Source organism: Canis lupus, chromosome 15 (assembly GCF_003254725.2).
Source record: "Canis lupus dingo isolate Sandy chromosome 15, ASM325472v2, whole genome shotgun sequence".
NCBI lineage: Eukaryota > Metazoa > Chordata > Mammalia > Carnivora > Canidae > Canis > Canis lupus.
In genome coordinates this window covers 54,278,449-54,304,754 of record NC_064257.1, presented here as the reverse complement: position 1 = coordinate 54,304,754, position 26,306 = coordinate 54,278,449, and the positions used below count along the sequence as shown (strand labels likewise).

At 36.4% G+C, this 26,306-nt stretch overlaps 1 protein-coding gene across 2 annotated transcripts in view; it reads left to right on the top strand.

The window, feature by feature from the left end:
- The window catches only part of PDGFC (platelet derived growth factor C), a 197,981-nt gene that overhangs the window by 128,563 nt on the left and 43,112 nt on the right, over positions 1–26,306 (top strand). For both annotated transcript variants that reach the window (XM_035698899.2, XM_025438684.3), the window contains exon 3: positions 15,027–15,207. In XM_035698899.2, the coding sequence (XP_035554792.1) occupies positions 15,027–15,207 (181 nt within the window). The remainder of the gene's footprint in view (positions 1–15,026; positions 15,208–26,306) is intronic.

Sequence of the window (26,306 nt, the reverse complement as noted above, 5' to 3'; positions counted from 1 at the left end):
GGGGAAGATTCAGAGATCTACTCGAGGTTTCCCATGTAGTATACGAAGAAGGGGAAGAGAGGAAGAGAGGGAAGAAAGAAAGAAGAGAGAAAAGGAAGAAAGTAGAAAAGAAGGAAAGGAGGAAGATGACCAGAAAGCTGTAGGCTGAATGCAGACCGTGTTGCTTCTCTTATGCTCTCAGTTACCGAGGCAGGTGGAGAAGCCCAGCGGATGGGTGCTGTGGAATAAATGCTACCATTTATTGAGCACCTGCTGTTTGCCATGCCCTGAACTAGATTAGTTACCTACGTGAGCTCTAATCTTTCAGCACTCCTGTTTACGATAAATATCATCCCTGTTTTACAGAGGAAAACAGGCAGGGCACCAGGGTGGCTGAGTCAGTTAACTTTCCAACTCTTGGTTTCAGCTCAGGTCCTGATTTCTGGATCCTGAGATCGAGTTCCGCATTGAGCCCTGCGTGGGGCTCCACGCTCAGTGCTGAGTCTGCCTGGGATTCTTTCCCTCTCCCTCTCCCCCACCCTTCACTCTCACTCACTCACTCTCTCAAATAAATAAAATCTTAAAAAAAAAAACAAAAACAAAAAAAAAAAAAAAGAAAGAAAAATAGGCTCCAAGCTGAGAGAAGTTATAAAAGTTGTTCAAATATGCAGAGCCAGAAAGTAGCAGTAGAGGGTATTCACACCTTTGTTCCAGGGTATGCTATTATATAAGAATAGGATCATCACTGTCTCTATGAGCTAGACAAGAACATCATTATCTATCTTTCCTGTTCATCATAAAACTAAATTAAAATAACACCTTGTAAAAGAGTGTAAATCGTTAGGTCATGCTGTCATGATCACAAGAGCCATTTACTTCCTGTCTGATGATTTTCATAATAAAGTAGTTACTGGTTTACAGCACATAATTCCATCCCTGTTTGCTGGCAATAGGAATTTATGGTCATCAATCTTTTACAGTTGGTGCAAAGTTCAAGTTTAATTGTGCTCCAGTGGCCTGTGCTGCGGTTAGGCGATGTGAGTTTACTGTCCTGTAATCAGAGATTTAATACAGGCTTATTGTATCCTCACCAAGTGTAAGGAGGCCTGAGTGACAGAGCAGGAGCAGTAACATAATCCTAGCCTTCAGGGAACATCCCAACTAGCCAGAGATACCTGGACTTAAACACGGTAGTGTGAGATTTGGTGCTAAATTGTGAAGAATCGAATATATATGCTAAGTGTAGAAGCCCGGACAGAGATGAACATTCTGGCAGAGGTCACCAAGGTGGCTGCACAAGAGCCACCAGAAGGTTGATATTTACCTTCGTGGACTCACCAAGAGAATGTGGCCTGTCGCCAAGATGACAAAATCTGATCTAAATATTGATTCTGTTGAATAGGGATCAGTTTCTCAATGGCAGTCTCAAATGAACCACACTCCCAAAATGCCAATCTATAATCCACAGTTAAATGTGTCACATTTAAATGAAAAATATAATGCTCAGAAGTCTGATTTGACAGAGAAGAAAACAAAGCCATTGATGGTTTTGTATGTGGTGTATATGGCTTGCATGCCAGTGTGGGTTTAATGGAAGTGGCATGATAAAGTAAGTCCTGCTTTTAAGGTAGATAAGCCTCACAGCGGGTGGAGAAGTGTGTGTGTGTGGAAGGAGGAGGAAGAGTATGGGTGAGGCTAAAGTAATGAGATTTCAGGATGAAGAGAGAAAATAGACAAAAAGATTTTGGAATGGAAAAAAAAAAAGATCTGAACTGACAATATACAGGATGGGCTGTATGTGAGAAAGGAGAGGGGCTATAGACCACTTCATAATTCATTAACCTCCTCTTCCAGAAAGCAGGTGGGGGGAGAGTTAGAGGGAAAAACTCATCCTCAGTCCTGCTGGTTGGTTCCTTGAAAAAGGTAAACTGTTAAAAGAGAGAATGATTGATAATAAAAATACTGTTTTAGTTTACTTGAGAATATGTAATTAATACTACTTTTCCAGTCCTTTATTCCATGTATTCACCACTAGGGAGGATGAGGTATATGTGTCCTCAGATCTGAAAATCCCTAGTTGGAGACAGATTTGAAAAAGGAGTGTCTGGGTGGCTCAGTCAGGCAGGAGCTGGCTCTGGATTTCAGCTCAGGTCATAATCTCAGGGTCCTGGGATCCAGGTGAGCATGCGGGCTCCTTGCTCAGTAGGGAGTCTGCTTTGGATTCTCTCTCCCTCTCCCTCTGCTCCTGCCCCCACTCTCTGTCTCTCTCAAATAAATAAATATATCTTAAAAAAGAAAAAGGGGGGGATCCCTGGGTGGCTCAGCAGTTTAGCACCTGCCTTTGGCCCAGGGTGTGATCCTGGAGACCCAGGATCAAGTCCTAAATCAGGTTCCCTGCATGGAGCCTGCTTCTCCCTCTGCCTGTGTCTCTGCCTCTCTCTCTCTCTCTCTCTCTCTCATAAATAAATAAATAAATAAATAAATAAATAAATAAATAAATAAATCTTTAAAAAAAAAGTCACTTGCAGTTATTTTGAGAAAACTAGTCATTCTGATTTGTGAATAGCCACAAATTTTCTCAAATTCTGTAGGGAAAAAAAGAAAAAAAATATTCAAGAGTATAAATATTAGTTATATAGGGATATTTCAACACCACATGTGTGTCGTGACTATTTGGTAGCCTGCTCTGTCCTCATATATAAATATGTAGGTCAGCAAATTCTGTATCTACCAATTCCATCAATCTGTCCATCTCCCTCCCTCAAGAGTCATTTAGTCCCTGCTATATATGGACCAAATACTGTGCTAAATATTGGGAGTAGAGAGATTATTAGATGAGCCCCTGGCTTTCAGAAAACATTGAAAAGTAAAAGGATAAGCATATAAAAATTATAATTCAAAATAGTAATGGGTGTGGTGGTGTGGACCATGCCGTGAAAACATCGCAGGACTCCCAGAAAGCTTCTCCGAGGAGGTCAGACTTAGCCTGAAATCTGAAGGATTAGTGAAGATCTGCCAACTGCTGTGGTGGAGGTAATGTTATTGGTAGTAAGAGGCATAATCAATCAGCTTTTGAAACACGGAGCATTTTAAAACAAAGGATTCCATGCTCAATATTTGAAAAATTGCCATTAGGCAATTTCTAAGTATATCCAATGAAATGTCCCGCTGTATGTGCTTGGAACCCATTAGTCATAACTTGGTGATATAAAGTACGTTCTTGACCTATGACAGGAATATTATTGCTGGAGTTGCTGTACTCAGAAATGTGATCACATTTGCCATCTGGTGAAATAGCTGTCTCGCCCAGGTTGAGGTTCACAAATGACTAAAGCCCTAAGTAGCCCACGATTACTCAGTTGCCCAAAGGCCTACAAGTAGAATGGAAAGTTGTCTGTGTTTTATCAGATCCCTGAAGCTTAGAGTGGGGGCAGGGAGAAGAGGCACATTGCTTTCTCTTTTATTTTCCTTTGTAGTTTGAAGTACTTCGGTTCCCACGTCAGCATAATTGAATGGGTCAGGGTTCTTGTCCTGGTGTCATGCAATAGGTAGACCCTGAGGACATGATGGCTTAAAAAAAAAAAAAAGAAAGAAAAGAAAGAAAGAAAGAAAGAAAAATGTGGTCCCTGCCTTCAAAGTGCTTATATTCTAAGTTTATTTTTAGATTGTTCTATGCTGTACAATATTCTAAAGACATAAAATAGTGTTTAGCTGGAGTAATGTGAAGCCAGAGTACATAAAGGGGCTGCTTTTTGGACCTCAGTTTACCTATGTGTGTGATAGTGAACACGGCTTTTCAGGTAAGTTTCTGAGCTAATAAGATTTAATTTCTATTTGGTTCTGTTAAATTATTAAAGTGATATTAATGGGAGATTTCTCACTCTGCCTCGTGACTTGGCACTTGAGCTGTGTTTTTACTACTTTTTTGTCTATAAAATTAATAAAATAAAGTGAAATGCATGATTGATTTTTGGCATCTTCAAGGAGGGAAATTGAAGCTCAGTGGAATAAATAGGTAGATAAAAATGTCTGAATATATGAATAGAAGTGATGAGATAATACCAAAAGAGAAAAAAAAAAAAAAAGCTATCCTACCTCTTCTGTCAAAGAGTGAGAACTCTAAGAGAAAACATCTGGAGCAGAAGAGGAAATGAAGTGAGCGATACACTTGAAACTGTTAAAAACTGCTGAATTTTCTGGTAGCAGGGGAACCTATTAAAAGTAGGAATCCTGGATATTCATGCACCTTGAAGGGGTAATTTTAACAGGATAAGGAAAGAAATAAATACAGAGCACAAGGCAAAATTTTAAAGTGAGAAGAGGAAAATAAAACAAACCTAAGTCCAAAAAAACCCTGCCTAGGGATATTGCCCAGGAAGGTGGATTTAGCCAAGTGGGCACTAAGCCTAGTATTTCTTATTTCCCTTTTCATGCCGCAAAATATGAAGTAATCGCCTTAGCAGGACTTATTACAGTGATCAAATCACCTAACAATCTGAAATGTTTCCTTTCATATGAAGATCTTGTTTTGTTTTGTTTCTTAAGGGCGGTCTTTTTTTGTTTTGTTTTGCTTCAATCTATAATCAGGTTCTGTGGAAAATACAATTCCATATATCCATAAATCTTTTGGTATTGGAAATGAATGTGATGATCCTAGGAAAACTGAAAAGGCAAAAAGCTTTCATACTTTTAGCATGTAGTATGAATAGCACGGCTTGTTTCTCTAATTTCTGAAAATCAAAATTTCCCACGAAAGAGGTTAAATTATTTTTCTTTTGTCAAGATTTGAAGTCTCAGAAAACGTAATTAATGTCTACATGTCACTATATTTTCATTAAGTAGTTTATTTTAGGCTCCACAGAATCTTGTTCTCTAGTGAAGATTGATTGTTTCAAGACTGCTAAGTGAATTTTCTACAAAAAAATATTTATACCAGCTTTACCTAAGTCTGTCTCTGGAGTCTATATATATATTTTTATGTTTTTAAAGTATTTCAAGAGATTAATTGCATGTATGGATAATGAACATTGTTAAAGTAAATACATACTTACTTGGGGATAGCATAAAAATGAATGTGATATAAGTAGAAATTTACCTTTTTTGACTTTACTGTATTTATACCCTAGACACACACACACACACACACACACACACCTGTGTGCACATGTATGTGAATGGGCTTAACCCCCAGATGTAATACACAGGTATTTACGTGTAGTCTGTAATGGGGAAAAGATTGAAAGAGCAAACGTAATAGCAGTAACTGTTCTGTTAGTTGTTTGAAACATTGTCGTAACTTAAATTAGCTCAGGTGTGTAAAAGATTAGAAAGTTTAGAGATCCTAATAGAATTAATATAAGATGATGAAAATGCATTCCGTTTATTAAGCATTTTCTTTATGCCAGACTCCACTCTATTATTCCTCCTTGGCACCACTCCAGTTGGTATTCAATCCAATAAGGGATAAGGGATATATTTCTTATCAAAAAAGTCAGATGGCGCCTGTGTCAAATGAATTCTGAAATGTACTTTTATGTTCTGAAGGCTGACCTTCTGAGGTGTGATTTGTGCTGTGCAGTAAATAAGAAAAAGGATCTGCCCTGTGGGACAGCACTTGGAGTCTACGGTGACTGTAGTCCTCCCTCACTTACCAGTGGGCACTTTGGAAGAGTTTTATAAAAATGACATAATTAGGAAAAGGTATTGTAGCATTTCTATTGGAGGCAGTCACTCTCCCTGATGGGCTTAGAGCTTCCCATGGTCAGAGGGTAGACCTTGCACAACACAGGATTCCACTGGGTAGTGCATTTGCTCGACCTCTCAACACTTATATTAGTAAATGTTTTTATTTCTTCTTTCATAATACATTGATGTTTGTAAGTTTGTTTCCATGGATATTGCCTGTAGACAGTTATGATATTTGGTGATAACAGTCTGTTTAGACCTTAGAAAACCATAAAATTTTCCAGAAATGTAGGAGGTAATGTTCTAAAGACATGTTCTATGTATAATCGTGTATTTGGGGGGAGACTACATACACAAAAGGAAATGTAATTAGTTTCTTTTTTTTTTTTAAGATTTTATTTATTTATTCATGAGAGACAGAGAGGCAGAGACACAGGCGGAGGGAAAAGCAGGCTCCTTGTGGGGAGCCCAATGTGGGACTCCGGGATCATGCCCTGAGCCAAAGGCAATCGCTCAGGTGTCCCTATGATTAGGTTCTTAAGCAAGCGGGTCAGGGGAGGGGGGCAAGATTTGTTTTTTAAATGACCTTCTGTACTATCTAGTTTATTCTTTTATTTTGCCAAAGAGGAAACTGAATCCTAGAGCCATTTTATATTGAACACCTATTTCCTTGAAATAATCTTTACATCAACCTGGATTGAAATGCACTGCTCTTCCATTTGTGTTTATTAAAGCACAAGTCCACATATCTGTTCTTAGATGTCAGATGTTGAATAATGAATTTTGCTGGGATGCCTAAAATTTCTTTTAAATTCTGAGAACATTTTTTCACATTCATTGATGAAAAATCATCTCATTGTAAAATATTCAATAAATATAAATGCTCAAAATAAATACTTAGATGGTTCTTTTTAAACACTCATATTCAGGCAACTGTACCTGAAATTCTCTGATACCCTAAAAGGACAGGTATTTCCATCTCCCTTTGATGTATTCCAAAACAAACTCATCTTACCATTTTCACAGACATCATCACCAAAAAAGTAAATTCACAAATCTAAACATACGAACCTAAATGTCTTATGATGCTGATTAGCCATTTAAATATTGTCTTTTAAAATCAGGACTGAAGTCACGATAATGCTTTGACAAACATAACACAGATCCTGTCCAAATTTTATGATCACATGACTTAAATATTTCTCTTAGCCTTAGATAAATCCATATCTAGAGTACCTTGGTACTTGTATGTGTAGCAGTGATATAGTATAGATAGAAACTGAAAGAACCAAGCCTATAGCAAAATCTTTAGAGATGTCTCGATTAATGATGTCATGGCCTCTTATAAATGCATTTAGGCAATGAAATTCAGCTGTTCAAAGAACATGCAGAAGGAGCAGCCCGTAGGTGCCTTTGGTAGTGGTTACTTGCAGGAACAAGGCCTGGAACTGTCTAGGTGTTAAGTAGACAAGAGAGTATATGCATAGCCCTTCTTCCTTCCTACCTTAAATTTTGATGCCCTTAAAGTAATTCTTTAAATGCACATTCCCATTTCGATATTCCGAAATACCCTAAATTCAGCTGGGAGGCTTTGGAGGAGGTCTTATTATTATTTTTTTCTACACAGTGTGTTGATTTGATACACTTCTATATTGCAATTTGATTACCACCACAGATTAGCTAACATCTTCATCCTGACACATAACTCCATTTCTTTTGTGTGATGAGAACATTTAAGATCTAATCCCTTAGCAACTTTATAACAGCAAGTATATAGTAAAGCACTGTAAACTGTATCCGCAAAATTTAGGCTAGTTTATTTGATTATTAATTTAGGTAGATAACTGCCATTTTCATATTTTTACAGGTGCTCATATAACATTGAATTTATATATTTCCTTAAAGTCAGAACTCTCCTATAAACCCCATTTCACTGCATCTTTTTATTGACAAACATTTGATAATCTTTTCAGTTTCTTCTAGAACTATTAGGTAACTTTTTCTACTTCAGTCAACTTTGATAATTTTCATTTTCCTGGTAAGTCATCCATTTCGTTTAGCTTTTCAGATTTCATTGGCATAAAGTCACATAAAACATACTTTAAAATTTTAAATATATTTTTATCTGTGATTATATCTTCTTCCTCACTCCTAATAAATTCTTGATTTGTATTCTCTCTCTCTCCCTCCATCCCTCTTCCCCCTCCCGCCTCCCCCTTTCCTCACTCCCCATGTGTGTGTGTCTCTCTCTCCTTTTTAAGAACCAGCTTCTGATTTTAATTCTAAATTCTAATTTTGGTTTTGAATATATCTCTTATGGTTTCTGTCTTCATTGGTGTTCACCTTATACTTTGTTGTGCTTAATTTTTTCTACTTTATAGATTGAATTCATGAGTATATTTGCACTGTTTTTATTTAGTAGTAAGATAAATTTAGTCTGTTAATTTCTTATCATTTCCAATCTACCATGTACAACATAACCATTTCCCACAGGTAGAACCACCATATTTGCATGAAAATTACTCCATCAGTGTGTTTTCAGCCCCCTGAAGCAAGCTCGGTGGTTTGACTGACACATATCCTATTCGATGTAGGTTTAAAACTATCAATAAAGAATTTAGAGTAGCTGAAAAGGAAGCACACTAGTACCCTCCTCATACCCGAGGTCATCTGAGGTCTGGAAGCAGATAATCCTCCCACCGTATCATCAGAAGCTCAATAGTACCTAACACTACTTCACAATGCCAGTGTCATTCCCCTCACTTCACTTCATCACAGGCATTTTATCATCTCACATCATCACAAGAAGAAGACAGATGAGTACAGTACAATGAGATACTTTGAGAAAGAGGGAAAGACCACATTCACGTAGCTTTTATTACAGTATATTGTTACGGTTGTTCTATTTTTAGTTATAGTTGTTCATCTCTTACTGTGCCTCACTTATAAATTAAACTTTGTCAAAAAAATAAACTTTGTCACAGGCACACACGTGTAGGGAAAAAACAGTATATATATGGGGTTAGGTACTGTTTGAGGTTTCAGGCACCCACTGGCGATCTTGAAACCTATAAGGGGAACCACTGTATTACCAAATTAATTTAAACAAATATCTGTAAAGTTAATATTCCCAAATTACCAAGTCGACTGACCAGTTTTATTTGAATGGCCCTTAATGTCTCTCTGGTCATTGAATAAAAGCATTTAGCCAATTTGAATGAAGACACGAATTCTATAGTTAGGCCCGAAAATAAAGCAAATATGATTATGTATACATGTTTCCAATACATTACGCAGTGCACCTTAGAACTTAAGGGTTCTGGAGTTAGCCTGTGTGCTAGAGTTCAACTGCCAGTGTGGAGGCTTTGGCTCTGAATTTTGTTGCAATGTGACCTTGGCCAGGAACTTAGCTTTTCTATATTTTATAATAGATAAAACGAGCATAATAACAGTATCCACTTTTTGTGATTTTTGTAAGGATTAAATGAGCTAATGTATTTGAAAAGTGTAATTATTATTTTATTATTTAAATTATTATTATTTTCAATATGTTAAAGTGTATGTAAACATTTTGGTGTCCAGAATAGGATCCCAAACTTCTCTTCTGCAGATGACTGGCACTCTGCCAAACTGAAGTATAATCCAATAAGCACTGTAGGATAATTGGCATCTTACTAATTTTATTACCTTTCCCAACAAATTTAGGCTCCAGGTGACACTTCCAGAGCTGGGCCTTTTAAGATCCGCATTTATTTGTTGGCAGGGGTTCACACTACCGTCGGGTTCGATAATTCATGAGGCAGATTTAATTGACAGGATTTTAGTTAGTTTGAACTAGAAACAACCTACTTTGCAGGGTTGGTTTATTTTTGTTGAAGGAAACTGGGTGTCTGACCATTATGTTTACTAGTGGATTTTTTCCTTTGGTATACTCCTTACAATTCTTGGTGGTAAGAAAGCAGTCCTCGTGCCCTCACGGTTTTTAAATTCCCACATGAGAATGAAAATTTTGTCTACAATACCAGACTTGTTTGTTAAACATAAAAGAACATAAATCCTCCATGGGTCCCCAGGGGTATGTTAGAGAAAGGGAGTGATCGTTATAAACCACTTAGCGCTGTGTGCTCTGTATCATGTTGCCGTGAGAAAGTGATGTTTGATTGGCTCATAAAATAGGTTTAGTAAATCCTTTAAATACTGATGTGAGCAGTTGTGCATGTTGGAAACTAATACCTGAGAGTGTATTAGAAGGATTACCGTGTCTCCAGAACAGTCACCTGGGCATGCGTGGATTTCTGCATTTAAGGAAGATGATGTTTTGTGATTTCACTTTTATGTGTCAAAACGTTGCTTGGTTTTATCATCTTTTCATTTGACTGAGGCCTGCAGACACCTTCCATCATCGTTTTCTCTATCCTTGATGTTTTGAGCAATGCTAGGGTATATAAACCAACCGATCTCCACCATGAATTCCACCTGCAAACGTCCTTTTATCAGAAAACAAGAAAAACTTCAAGTTATTAGGGAAGGCAACTGGATTTAATGTGCTAGTCTTTTTCCAACCACGTTCTGTGTATTTCTAACAATTTAAAGGAAATACGTAATTGTCAGTGATTTTTGTTTTCGTTTTTTTTTTTCTATTTTGAAGATTAGATAGCAATAATGAGACATGAGAATACTTTACAGGTAGATCTTCCCTGGGTTTCTTTTACATGATCTTGAACATGATTTTAAGTTTTTTTAAAAATGCTATTTTTGTAACCGTATCCTTTAGCAAGAGGGTTTACTGTTTTGATGAGAGGGAAAACTAAGCCTTAGTAAATAATTATGTTATTGATACTTTTCAGTTCCATAGACATCTAAACAGTTGTTGAGGATCCACCATTAAAATTGATGGTGGTGTAATTGAGTGAAATTGAGAATTATATTGTTATAGGACACCACTTCTGAAAAAAATCTTAAAAGTTTACTGTGAAAGAATTAGTGGCATATGTTAGATTCTGCTGTTTTATAGGCAAAGAACACAGTACTTTTTGAGATGTCCATTTAACCTTCATGGAATGCAAAACTGTAGATTTTTAAAGCACTGTGGTAAGTGTGTGCGTCAGACTTGTATGAGCATGTAAGAATTAATTGCCAGCTGTCTAACTACAAATCCAGAAGTTGTTATACAGATTAGTGGATTTTTTTAATGGCATCAAATTTAATAGAAAATCTTCATGAAAAAAAGAATAATGTGCTTCTAACTCTTATATGCAGGACAGTGACTTTTATATCAGATGTAAATGAAGCCAAGGTTAAGACTTATGCATTCCTTCATAAATTCTTAACATTTATAATCCAGATATTTTTGTGTGGTTAAAAACTCCTTTCAAATACCTCTAAACAGCTTACACATCAGATAAATATGTAATAGTGTTTCTTAACAACTAAAAAAATATATAATAGTAAAAATACTTAGAATTTTTGCAGTTTTCTTGCATATGATCTTCTTTTCTCTTAAAATGCTTCTATTAGAAAGATAATAGGTATTTTGAAAATGAAGCAAATTTTTGACACTTTGTGTCCTGTCCAACCAGTTTATTGAAATGACTTCACAAGTGCCAAATCTGAGGAATGCCCTTTGGTTTTCGTCTTCTTTGAGCTTTCCTTGGTATTCGATACTCTGGGCACTGTCCACCAGTTCTGCTCAGGTGGATATTTCCCTTCTCTTTTCGCTCCGTTCTGCGGCATCCCTCACAGTGGCTCTCCTCCTGTTCCTCCGACTGCTTCAGAATCAGGACGTTTTTGTTACAGGCTCTTTTCCTTCTACCCACGCTTGTAGTGTTTTTGTTAACTGGCATCCCTCAAATGCGTGGTGATTCTGTTCTCTGCCACTGTTACTCCCTCCCTGAAACGGTCATGGCCATGCCCCCTATGCTGTAAGGGTGGCAAACTCAGATGCCCACGTGGGCGAGTACTGTAAATGATGATCTGGGTATTAAAACAACAACAAGAGCAGAGAAAGTAGATGGGGATCTTTAAGAACTTAGGAAGAACATGTCCCATCTAAAACTATTGCCCCTTGGTCCCAGCCTCAATTGCCATGAAGGAACCAAGGTCCAGTGTTCATTCCCTTCATTCAACAAATACTGATAGAGCACTTTCTGTGTTCCTGGCACATAGGTGTTAGGGATATGGCAGGAAATTGAAGATACCCTCCTCCCCTGGGGCTGACACCAATTCCAGAGACCTGGGGAGTCATATTAAGGCTAATAATATTTAGTATTACCTGATCCTCAAATTTAAGAGTAATAATTTAAAAAGCCAGAAATCCAGACTTTTCTGTGAAATCCCACTTTTTAGAGTGTTGACTTAAATTTTTAAAAGCCACACAGAGCCTCTTAAAGCTGCGCTTACCTCACCTGTTTGCAACATTGGCCCACAAAAGATTCTAACACCTGACTCTGAAGTACCCAAGGCCTCCCCAGCTCCACCTATTTTTCCAGCTGGATCTTCATCTACTTCTTTGTCTCCCACCCTTCATTCACAGCCCACCGTGCCTGGCCCCCTCTTTCCTCGGTTGCATCTTATGCACCCACCGTTGGGCTTCTCACTGTGGTGCGTCTCCACTTCCCCTGTCTTCACCCCTGGCAGGCAGTCCTCACTGACAACCCAAATGTTCCTTTGTAAACTGACCCTAATCCCACCGTATAGAATTACTCCCGCGCTGCCATTATTCCACAGTATTTCCTACATACCCACATTAGAGCACTCACTCACCAAAGTGTTTTATGGGCCTTGAGCCCAAAGAAGCTATAGTTTCATCTTTGTATCCTAAGAATCCAGCAAGACACTTTGCACCAAGCCAGTGCTCTATAAATGCTTACAGGATGATTGACCAGGTCTGAAGTCTGGCTCTCTTCAAACTTGCAGTGGTGGTAACCTACATTATATAGGTTTAGGTAACCCCCCCAACCCCCCCCTCCAAGCACAGAACAAACATGCTCTGTGAAGAAAAGCTTTGTTTCCCAGGTGAACAATTTTGATGTAAAAATTATCCTTTCGTATAAAATGGTAGTTACCTACTTTTGTACCAAGTATACCTGAAATAACTACTCAGGTCTGCTCTATCCAGCTCCCCTGACTCCTGAGTGTACCCTTTTCTGTCCCATGACACACATGCACGGAACTCCTAGATTGGTTATACTGATTGACTTACGTATTTACCATTGATAACCCTATGGAATAGCAGATATTCCCCCCCTTTGTATTTGAATTTTCTTATTTATTGTTTTCAAACTCTGAAGGTCATATTAAAAGTTCACATGGAGGTGGGAGCAAGGGACGTAGGATGGAGATAAAGGACAGCTTTATTGAATGGCAACTGTGTCCCAACAGTGTTTTCGGTACTACGCATGTATCCTGTCTTAAAATATCCCTTTGAGCTAAGTAGCATTGCCCTCAATTTAAGGCCAAGGAAAATAAGGCTGAAACAGGTTAAGTTACATGTTGTAAGAGAGTTCCTGATACTTCTTCAAGATGAAGATGTGTACATAGAATTGGCCTGATATATACTTTCTGTATAATTTCACCAATATTTCAAACATAAATTCCAATGCACAAAATACATTATTTTTAGTTGTCTAGTATCTACTGAATCTAGATTTCTGAAAAAACCCACCAATGATTTTCAACCATGTCAGACCTACTACCTTTTAAGAAAACTTTTGAGTATCCTCTTTAGTACTCATAAATGAAGTTTACAGAAGTATGGATAGCTGTTTAAAATGTAAACATAATGACATGTGTGCTATGGAAACCTGAAATAGCAAAGCAAGTTACATGAAAATAGTGGGTGTAAATACATAAATACACATGCACAGTTACGCTAGGAAAGTAAAAGGAGGTGGTCAGATGCATCTTTCAAGTAGACTCATTGCGGATATGACAGTTTTAGAAACAGACGAGTATGTCTACTTTTAATTGTTTTAATTGTGATGCAGATAGTATAAGCAATGTTCCTGTTCATGATATGTTTTTCCAAAACATAATTCTTGGTGAAGTTCCAGAACATGAAAACTGTCTTCAACTTATTTAATAGTTGAATTTCTGGAAAATTTGATTTTAACTAAAACTGCAAAACATATATGTGTTTATATGTGAGACAGTTATTAGTTTCCAGACTCAGATGAGCTATATCCAAAATTTTGCCTACATCAATGTCCAGTGAACTATTTGAAAGGCATGGAGAATCTGGGGCAAATACTCACTCCTAGGACTCCCCATGATTCAACAGCATTGCACGTTGCCCACCGTATATTGTAGTGCCCTGCTCACCCTCAGTCTCAGTATAACCTAAAATTCCTCTACAGATTTCTGAAATATTTTCTTAACAAGCAGTACTGCTCTTGAGGAGTACCATGGATCCGTGCCTTCCAAACAAAATTTTTTTTAATTTTTTTTATTATTATTTTATGATAGTCACAGAGAGAGAGAGAGGCAGAGACACAGGCAGAGGGAGAAGCAGGCTCCATGCACCGGGAGCCCGATGTGGGATTCGATCCCGGATCTCCAGGATCGCGCCCTGGGCCAAAGGCAGGAGCCAAAACGATGCGCCACCCAGGGATCCCCCTCCAAACAAAAATTAACATTTGTTGGGAAGATATTAGTTATTCCTTATGTTTAAGAAGATACTGTGTGTCCTACAATGTAAGCTAAAAGTATATAAAAATCAGTTCCTTTCTTCAAGTGTGTAACAGGCTAAGAAAAAGGATCACTTGCCTATGTAGTGAATACTGAAAATACGTGCTTATCAAAAAGAGAAAGATGACGGTGAGCTGAGAACACCCAGAGAGGACTCACAGAGGCAGACGGGAACAAAGTGAGATTTGAAGGGATATGTATGTAATGATGTGGCTCTAGAAAAGTTTGCATCAGAGATGACGAAAAGGAGCCAAGGAGTCTGACCAGGGTGAAAGCGTTACTGTCAGAAAGTAATGGACAATGATAATAGCAATTAAGATTAGAGTAAAACTGTCATGTCCAAATGGAAATTAAATTGGGTAATTCACAAATTAAATATCAGATATGCTTGCTGCATACCAAATATTTAAGTGTTGAGATGACTGGTGAATTTGAAGTTCATTAACAGTAAAACTGGAAGGCTTAGAGTAGAAGAGAATGCACTTCTTTAATTGAGAATACATTTTCAGTTATGTCTCTTCTTTGGATAGTTTTATTATATTTACACAGTTAAATTTTGGAAGGGACTCCTGGCTATGGTCCATAGATAGATTCATTGTATCCATGATCATGGAATTTGAATTGCTGAAATAACATATCGTATGACCTTATGTATCTTTTGTCTTTGTTTCTTGCAGGTATGATTTTGTAGAGGTTGAAGAACCCAGTGATGGAACTATATTAGGGCGCTGGTGTGGTTCTGGTTCTGTGCCAGGAAAACAAATTTCTAAAGGAAATCAAATCAGGATAAGATTTGTATCTGATGAATATTTTCCTTCTGAACCGGGGTTCTGCATCCACTACAACATCGTCATGCCAGTAAGTACCACTTAGAGGTCTCCTTATTTAATTCGGTTAGTTGTTTATTTACCTAAAAAAAAAAAAAAAATCATGAAAAACAAAAAAATGTCCATAACATTTTTCTTTTTATGGAGAAAGGTAAGCTTACTATTATTTTTAAAATCAAAAAAATAAAAAATAAAAAATAAAAAAATAAATCAATATTTTGGTAAAATGTATTTTTAAAAAATATATTTTAGTAAAATATATTTTAATATATAATATATTTTGGTAAAATATATTTAAAATATATTTTAAAATATATTTTAAAATATATTTTAAACTACTATAAATATATATTATAGTAGTTCTCAGTTTTTCCTACATATCCTAATACTTATCCTGCTTAAATAATATTTCTGGTTCTTTATGGTTCTAAAAAGAAGTTTTGAAATTCTCACTGGACTTTAAGAAATCTACTTTGTCTAATTATAATTATTACTATAATTTTAGTTATATACTGATTTCTTGTACCCTTTATGTATTATTTCAAACATTTGTATCTGTTTGTTGCATCACACCAAAAATATTGAAAACCCTTTTACTGTTTTTCTCACATTGCTTATAGTAATGCTGAAGTACTCGAATAAATATGACGGTGTCAACCTAGTATGCTTTTTAAATATGACCAATAATATCACTATTTAAAATGATATAGAAGATGATGTCCTCAATGCTTTTGATAGGAGATATAGCAAATCAGCAGACACACTGGGAACATAACATAGTTTGGGTTAAATGCATTAACCCTTGTGCTCTGACTGGGTATAAGAACAATGAATATGGGGATGCCTGGGTGGCTCAGTCGGTTAAGCATCTGCTTTCAACTCAGGTCATGATCCCCACATTGGGCTCCCTGCTTGATTGGGAGGCTCCCTCTCCCCAGCTGTGTGCATTTTCTCTCTTTCTCTCATTCTCTTTCTCTCAAATAAATAAATAAAATCATTAAAAAAAAAGAACACTGCACACCACAAGCCAGCAGTCCACGAAGCCAATTAGAAAATATGGAATCAGTATCAAACTTTATATACTATATTCACATTGTAATTAATGTCAAGTAGACATTTCCTTTTTTGGTTACCCAAACTCAAGTCTGTTGAGTTATTATTTATTATTATTATTGAGTTATTATTTAAGCCTTTGATTAGGCTAAGAAATTTAAATATTAATAGAGCTAAAGATACAATAAAATGCAGACTGAAGTTTGAAAATGATCATTTATTTATTTAGGAACAGTAACATTTGCTGTGTGAAATCAAAGTTAAGGGAGATAGCTTTGATATATGCCATAAATTTATATGGTGAATCTTGATCAAATTACCTTATGTAGATTATTTAAGATATCCATACCTCTATTCCATTATGAAAACTTTTGCTAATAAAGATTCTCTACCATTTTTTGTTAATTTCCAAAACTTTTAACTTAATAATTTAATATTTTTATTTAAATTTAGTAAAATTGAAAAATTTTATCTAGAAATGAGAAGTGTTGGGACGCCTGGGTGGCTTAGCAATTGAGAACCTGCCTTCAGCCCAGGTGATCCTGGAGTCCCGGGGTCGAGTTCCACATCGAGCTCCCTTCATGGAGCTTGCTTCTCCTTCCGCCTATGTCTCTGCCTCTCTCTCTCTGTCTCTCATGAATAAATAAATAAATAAAATCTTAAAAAAAAAAAAGAAAGAAATGAGAAGTATTAATAGTAGACAAGAATGAGCTTTTTAAAGAACACTGTTGGGACCCCTGGGTGGCTCAGGGGTTGAGCGTCTGCCTTCGGCTCAGGTCATGATCTCTGGGTCCTGGGATTGAGTCTCACACTGAGCTCCCCATGGGGAGCCTGCTTCTCCCTCCGCATATGTCTCTGCCTCTTTCTCTGTGTTTCCCATAAATAAGTAAATAAAATATTTTTAAAAAATAAAGAATGCTATTGGTAGGTAATACTTTGATATTGTGATGATTTGAGTAAAGCCACTAAGAGTCTGTTTAACACATTTTCACAGTATCTTTCTTTTAGAGAATCTATGAATTTATTTTTCTTTAAGTCTGAGATGGCCTTGGGAGACATGACTACACTTTTACAAAGTTATACAATCCTTGTTTTCAGTTTGAGTTTTAGCACATGTCGTGTTCTTAAATATTTAAAAATGAAACAATTAAATTTTACTCTAAACATAATGGTGGGTCTTGTATCACAGCAAAGTTTTTGTTTATCCCAAATCTGTGACAAAAAGAAACTTGAAACTGAGAAGATACTTGTATTTTCAATAACTGTTCTTTTCATATTATATTATTTTAAATATGTATAACTAGCAATCTACTTATGCTACTGAATAAGACATGAAAGCTAAAATATGCCATACCGAGGGGTTTTTTTCTAATTTTCTAATTACATGGGTTGGTTCTATAACCCAAGGAGTTGTATGATTTGATAAAATAAAGATAAAAACATGGGAAATTTATACTGTTGTACTCAGTTCTGAGTGCATTATAGGTTTTTAATAGATACTTGAATGTTGAGTTGATCATACCATTCACTCACTCCGGCTTAACAGAAGATTCACTGACACCTGTTTTTTTTTTTTATCTGTGAGAGTATATCAGGTTCCTGAGCCTTGAAATGAGATAAAGCATCAGAAGGGTCTGCAGTAAGTACCACCCATCCTCTTGACTCCAGAAGGGCCCTGCCACCTGGGTTTGACCTGCTATTAGAGATTTACTGTGATTAAGATCAGAAACTGCCTCTGAGAGGCCTTAGAAGAAAGGTGTGTTGCCAGTTACATCGTTAAAATTAAACTCAGTGCATCTTTAAATAGTTATTGAAATCCTTTGATAAATTTGTAAATGTGGGCTTTGGTGGGCTGAGACTCGACATCCTCCCAGTATCTATGAAGCCACGCTTTGCATGGCGCCTAAGTTGACCAGTGATGGGCTGCAGAAAATGGAGATATGTGGAGATATGACATAAGAGATCTTACATTAATTTGCCTTAGCAGCCATTGGACTGCAAGGGACAAGGAAACGTGACAGCATGGTCCTACATTGCCTAATAAGTGTCATTTGGTGATTTTAATTTTGCCAGGTTGCTCTCCGGGGTGATTATTGATACACGATTTTTACAATTCTCCCAAGCTTCGGTTCTGTTGAATTTGAATTTATTTTGGCAATTTATCTGCCACTTCTTTACCTATCCTTTGTCTTGGTTCCATGTTTCTGTCTCTTCTCCCACACAGCCACACTCCTGCTCTCAATAATTTCCGCAGAAGGGTGAAATTTGGTTAGTGAAAATTTGACAAGTGCTTTTGCTGTTAAGCCTTCCAGAATGTTTTGAATTAGCATTGTGTATTGCTAAATGACATCCCTCCCTCCATGCCTCTCCTCCCCACAACATTATTATTAGCAGAGTAACAATCCATCAAACTTATCTGTATATCGATGAATGAAAGCCTAAGGGAAGAAATTTTGCCTTTTCAAGAACAGACTTAAAAGTTCTTGTGGCATTTGCTCAAGGGCACATCACATGCCCCTGGAACCCCTGGATCATCTCTGATGCTTTTTTTTTTTTTTTTTTTGTAAAGGATGAACTTCGTAATTAGCACACCCAGCTTCCCCAGAGGCATTGATCTCATTGACTGCAAACCCACCATTGCAAAATAGGACCTTAGGGACCACTGGCCACAATGCTTTCTTAATTTTATAATGATAAAAATGATGCAAACCACAAGTCCTTAATGGGCTGTTACCACCCCGAATTGAGGTTTGCTACTGAGTGCCTAGCACAATGCCAGACACATTACAGCTGCTCCACTAGTATCTCATGGAAATTCAGCCCCTGCCCCTTAGAGTTGTCTAAACCTATGTGGAACTGCACTAACTTCCCATTTACTATGTTATCTTTGTTACTGTTGTATAATATTACTAATTCATAAACTAGAGCCCTGAAAAATCACAATAAGGACACCACGTGTTCTCCTGGTCATGATATATTAGAACTCCTTTCTTCCTCTCTCTTTCTCTTCTTTCTCTCTCTTTCTCTCATTTTGGTGGGGAGTGGAACATCGAGAGTTGAAGACAGTGGTGCATGCTTATGACATTATAACCATTATTGTGTATAATCATACTCAGCTGCTTTTTTATAATTAATATTTTGCATCTATTCACACACCTGCAGAAACTTTGAGTTTAATCAATTTTTTTTCTGGGAAAATTATGGAGAAAGTTTATTTTAATATTCTTTATTGAAGTTTGCAAGTAAGGGAGATCACTCTGCAGCCTTCTTTAGGAGCATGAATGGATATGTTTGATTCTAGCCAACCTTTAAGATTGGTTGATTCTATACCAACCTTAGACAGTATGTCTTAGTAGTAGTAGTTTTAATACATTAGTTAAAATTTTCAGAAACAGTGTTCCCCCATTAAAATCTATGTCCAGCTTTGTAAGATGATTTACCCACTCTCAGTTAATGAATGAGAGTACATACAGGTTAAAAAAAAAAAAAAGAAAAAAAAAAAAAAAGGATTCCTTACTACTTTGAATAAAGTGATGTTGATTTAATATTTAAAGATTTTACATATTCTTTTATATGTAGTATTGTTCTTTGTAATATTAAGATTTTAGTATCATTTTCTTGATTCCTAGATATCTTAGAGTAAAACATAAATAAAATTTATCTTTCCATTTTACGATTTTAAATTGATATCACAGGCTAAGTTTTACCTTAGGAAAAACTTTGGCATGAGAGATTTAGCTAAAATTATAGCTAGTTGTTTATAGCTTTTTAAAAAAGTTCTGGATTTATTACATAAATTTAAAATGTATGCTTCAATGTTACTTTCAAGAATTATTTATGGAAATATATACTCCCCAATTATGCCCTGTTAATAAATAATGAAAAATAAATCCATGCAAATTGATGCCAAAACCATATATATTCAGCTTTCATGATTGTGCATAAGGAGTTAATAATGTCTTTGATTTTTTTTTCCTTCATGCAAAAAAAAAGGGGGGGGGGCTGGTAGATTAGCAGTGAGAGATTGTTTGGGAAGAAATGAAGCAAAACTGAAATAAAACAGTGCAAGCTTGTTTCTGTTTGGAGGCCACACACATTGAGAGCCCAGCACACATTTCAGGTCTCTTACAAAGAAAAGAAAATTTCTTGTTTAATTTTGGAGTAATTTATAATAGATTATGTATGTTTTACTCTGTGTACTATAGCATAAGCACCATTATTTAAAAGTGTTTTTTAAAAAAACCTACACAGGCTGAAAAATAGCATCTTCTAGCATCAAAAGACCTTATTAAAAGTTTATTTGTTAAAAAAAATAAGCTTTTATATAAAAAGATTGCAGATTTTAATCAGTTACCTCAAAAAAATACCTATTTTTAAAAAACGCAAATCCAAATATGAATATTTTTAGTGATTTTTATTAATACATAGAGAACTATTTCTTCTTGAGTATAATATTGTTTGTAACATATATACTTTAAAATGGTTATGAGATTTGAAGAATTTTTTCATTCTCCAGTCTGGTTAAAATTTTGAAGGATAATTAAAATAACACTGATTTCTTTTAAGACAGTGTTGCTGAACATTACATTTTTCAAGAGTTTTAATCTAAGCTTTCTGATGAGCAGTAATAACATAATATTTTCAACAATTCATTTACTCTCATTTTTCATTTAATAAATGGATCGGTGTAGATTAAGAGAAATAGATGTTATAGCTTCTATACTAATTGACTCCATATATTTTTATCTTCTTGCTTTGATTGCCTGAAAAGAGGAGCGTGGGGTGATGAATGTACTGAACGCTCCTTTAACCCACAACAATCCGTGAAACTCATCTTTTTTTTAAGTTGCTTCTAAATTTTTCCTACTATTTCTTTCCTATTTTCTTATGTCACTGACTAGCAACAGTTGGTTGGATCTCACACATTTTTTACTCTTTTTAGTAAAATAATACCCCGAGAGTAAATAATGCTAGAGAATGGCATGCAAGTATTGTAGCCACTTTATAATCCCAACTGTGGGTTTTCCTTAATAGTGATTTTGTAAATGACTTGTCCAGAGTTAAGTCAGTGCCTGGCCAGTGTGCACTATAGAAGGGTGTATGGTTTCTGTGGGGAAGGCTTAGAAGGACACTTGATGCCTGAGGTGCCATTAAGGAATGCATGACTGATTGCCAAAGTAGTTATTAATTATGCGGGATACAGAGAACAAAGCAGCTCAGTGAATATTGAAGTTAGAGGGAGAAAGGAGGAGGGGGATATTTTTTTCCGTCCCTTCTGGCATGTGCCAGTAGGTTATTTCACTGTTAATATCATGTAAAGAAAAGTCTTAACTAAAGGCCAAATTTGCTTTTATGTTCAGGTTAAGAAAAATTCCAAGTAGCTCTCAAACAAGGTATCAAATTCATTTTCTTAGGGGGGAAAAAGCAGCATACCTGGAATAAAAATACTTAGAGCAATATCGTAACCCTAATCCCATAGGAAACGAATTCAGTGTTAGAATGTCAAGAGTTTTAAAAATTGCAAATCTTCGTAACCAATTGCACTGTGTCCCTGTATTACTGTATTAAACTGATCTTAATGAGTGGAAAAATTTGGGCTTTAAACCTTTAAAATAAATTTGCATTTGCCTTAAGAGAGAATTAAGAGAAAAAGTTGGTCTTTGAATTTTTTTGTAGTATTTGGAGAACGAAAGAAGTTATTTCAAGTACTGCGTGTCTCTACTGTAGTCTGAAACACTTTTTGAGTGATTAGGTTTTTATTAAAATATACAATGTAATTGTATATTTATGCAGGGAGTCTAGAGATGACAGTATTTTATTACATCAAAGAAATTATACAATTGCTACAGAGACGAAGCTTTTACTTGGCTAAGAGCTGTTGAATGTATTTTTTACCAACTTCTACCCCACGGACACAGTGCTCTCTTTCATGTGAAGATCATGGTCTCTCTTCCATTTCTGCTGATTCTTTTTGTTCCAGTTAATTCCTAGCTATCTAAGAAAGAATTTCACAGATGGTATGATTTGTAGTCAGAAAGAAAAAGGCAGTTGGTGCTTCTGCAGGAATGGTAAAAGGCAGACAAACTACTCTAAGTTGAAATACAGGGGGTTATAAATAAGAATTTAGGAAGGCTTGAGGTTTGATTGACTCATATTTTATGTCTAAAGCCACAAAGATTTAAAAGCTTAGAGTTAATATGGCCCTAAACCTGCTGGAATTACTCTCTAGAAAGTTTGTTGCAATTGAAAATGATAAAATAAATACTTTTGTCTTAGCATCCCCATCCATTTTCCTGTTAAGTCTTTCAACATCCATTGAAGAATATTTGATGAAAATTTTTGTTGTGAGAAAATTTAAAAATGTATATGGCATTACCCTGGGTCTCTGAGAACTTACCTTGTTTTGGGGGAAAATACACATACGCGCACGCACGCGCGCGCGCACACACACACCCCTTATACACCTATATAAATATGCTACATAAATAAGTGTAATATAAATTGTTTGGAAAGATCTGAAGAAAGAGAGGCAATTGGTGGAGCAGAGGAATATTATAACTCTTAGACTAAAGGAAAAAAACAAGCAGTCAAACAAATCCTGGAAGTGACTTGGTATAGGTTTCATATCAAATATATTATTAAAAATCTCTGAGGAGTTTATCCAGTACTATATCATCAGATGTCAGAGATTATGATTCTCTTTATTTGGAGTGAAACACAGTTAATTGCATTTTCATCAAACATGCTTAGAGATTCTGATATACGATGTTCTCACTTGAATTTGTGGGTGAGAAATTGCTCTAAACTATAAACTGAGCAGATGCAGAGAGTTTTTACTACAAGATGTTGGGGAAATACTTTTCATTTTCAAATAAACATGAATATTTGTTGGAATAGACTGGAAATTCTGCATGAATATTTTATTGCTAACATACCCCATGTGTTCTCTATTTTTCAGGATTGCAAAAAAGTGAGCCTTTCTCATAGAATTAGATGGATAGATTTCAATTTTTTAATACTTGCATTTATTGTACTGACTTTTCTAAGCTATGTATTGAAGCTTATCAGTTTTGTCAACTGTCAGTATCTCTTACCCATGCAACTAGAATAAATGACACCCTGCCTTCTTTTCTAGTTCAACACTAAGCTTATCTGATAATTCACATAAGGCATAGCTCCATCACTGAGGCACAGTTCTAGACTAGATAGTCATTTGTTCTGCAGTGTAAGGCACTATTATTAGTAAAATAAGACAGTCTCAAGCATCAAGAAATATTCTTTCAATCTCCTTATGTACTTTTTCACATCATTATTGTCTGAGTTACGGTGGCACATAGTTTTAAAAGGCAAATGTTTCTCTTAGGGTCGTTACAAAAATGGTAGTTGCTCTCACTTTCCTTTGTGCAAACTATTTTCCTGTACCTTGGAGGGGAGCACTTCCAGTTCTTTTAACTAATTTCTTGCAGAATTGACCTCTCTTCCTTCACCTAACATGCTTTTATCGTCGCTTCTTGATTATTTGGTTTCAAGAATTATCTATGATCTTCATCGACTCCACTCTCTGGAAGATGAGGCTTTCACTTTCTTCCGCCCTCCTGCATCTACCGCACATGCAGACACATCCCATCATGTCTCCTCTAGAATATCCTGTTATATCAAGATCCAGATCCATCGTGTCCATTACGTGGCCATGGAATCATTGTTCACAGCTGAGCCATGAAGTATTCTATGACTGCATTTCCTTTCCTGCCTTGTCTTACTTTGTTTTCCCTAGGCTTGTGTTATTTTTTGGTATGCTTAGCTTTCTGTTTGTGTTTATCACTGATTCATCTCCAAATTGTTCTTCGAATTGTGTGAATCTCCTCTCAAATGCAATCAGACACATTCGCGTTTTCTAATAATTTTGTCGACCAGAAGAAATTTCTGCTGAAACAATCTGATCTGCTTCAATTTAGACCGATTACCCTTTAGACCTGCCACACAGCTGTCATCTGGGGAATTCCGCACCCCCACCCCACCATTATCCTGAGCATTCTCTTTGCCATTCTCTCGCAGGATCTTTTGTCTTCTCTCTTGTCTACTTCCTGTTTGGGAAGAGAGTAAAACCCCAATGAATTTCCCGAGAAAAAGGAGCATCAGAGATAAAGTTTTGTGGGCTTGAATAACTGAAACTTCCTTTATTTAACCCTCAACCCTAAATGAATACTTGACTAAGTCTAGAACTCTAGTTGGTCACTTAGAAACTGACTGGACATTCTGTGCCCGTGGATGGCCTTGCTGACTACCGTATTCACTGCATCGTGAGCTGGCCGGGTCAATTCCTTGAAAGCCCCCAGATTCCCCTAATCTCTTTTCTAAGGGTATAATCCTGGCTGCCAGTTCTCTGAAATGAGAGCTGAGTGGATTTAAAGACTGAGTCCCAGTATTAAATGTAAACACATTTCCTCAACCACCTCCATATCCGCATATTCACAATAGCATCACTGCTCTGACTCTGCTTGGGTTCCCCAGTCCATAAATCCTTGATTCTATTCTGTTCAGGGAAAAATTTGAACAGGGAATAAACTCATCTTCTGACAGTGGGGAAATAGATTTGAAGGGTCGAACAGCTTCATGGCTTTCAACCAGCCTTGCTATTTTTAGCTTCAGTGTCCTTCCCACTTCCGTAGGTACCTGATGCCAGCAGATCCCAGAGCTTTTTGGTTTCTTTTTCATGCAGGTCAGGTTGCTTCTTGATTTCCCCCCTGCTGAATTTTAGTCCACCGATTTAATGACTACACATCTACCTACATTTCAGATTCCAAAACTTTATCACTATTGACTCCTTTCTGATTTTCTTTGGCCTTAAAGAATTATGCATTTAAAGAAATACCTTCAGAATTAATCATTTAAGGAAAGAATAGAGCTAAAATCATCATCTTTTTTGTTCCTCTTTCATTTAGCAATGTCCTTATCAAACACCAAGTTGATGTTTGGTCACCAAAATACTCAGAGGGATCCCTGGGTGGCGCAGCGGTTTAGCGCCTGCCTTTGGCCCAGGGCGCGATCCTGGAGACCCGGGATCGAATCCCACATCGGGCTCCCGGTGCATGGAGCCTGCTTCTCCCTCTGCCTGTGTCTCTGCCTCTCTCTCTCTCTCTCTGTATGACTATCATAAATAAATTAAAAAAAAATTAAAAAAAATACTCAGAAACTCTGTACAACATTTTGAGGGCATAGTATGTGCCAGGTGCCATGCTTTGTAATTGACTTTAAGGAACAACTCCATTATCTCTTCATGCCAGATAAAATATGCCTTCATAGCAGTTGCTTTGCATGATTATGCTATTACATTTCCTTTTTTAACGTCAGGGAGACATAGATAAGACTTGGTATTGATTAGCTGTTTAACATATCCTGAACTCTGTTTTAATATTAATATTATGTCCAGGAGTATCCACTAGCATACCAATCATGGTTCACACATGCACATGTTAGTTATAACTGAACAATCTATCATATGATCCTTACCTTTAAGAAAATGCTATCCTTGTAAATAGTCTTCGAATATTTATCTTTTTGAGTAGTGCTATTAGTGTATTTGAATGCTTTGAACATTAAAACTAGAGCTTTTAAAAAATTATTTATTCATGGGAAACACACAGAGAGAGGCAGAGACATAAGGGGAGGGAGAAGCAGCTGCCCTACAGGGAGCCTGATGCAGGAATCGATCCCAGGACCTGGGATCACAACCTGAGCCAAAGGCGTCTAGACACTCCACTACTGAGCCACCCAGGTGTCCCTAAAACTAGAGCTTTAAAGATTTTACTCATCTCTTTAAGATGACATAATTATAATTTTACTTTGAAATCACAAGAATCTGAGTTTATATACAATATAACCATCAATGTTTACATCCTCTTAGAACAAAACTAAAAGATAAGTGCATATACTTTTGAAGAAGTTAATTTTTGAAAGTCAAGTATGACTTTCAAAGTCAGTTGAAATTTTGAAAGTCAAGTATGACTTGATACCAACTTGGAAATAGTTGAAGTAGGCAAAAGGGAATGATGAACATATATTGAAAGAAATACTAGA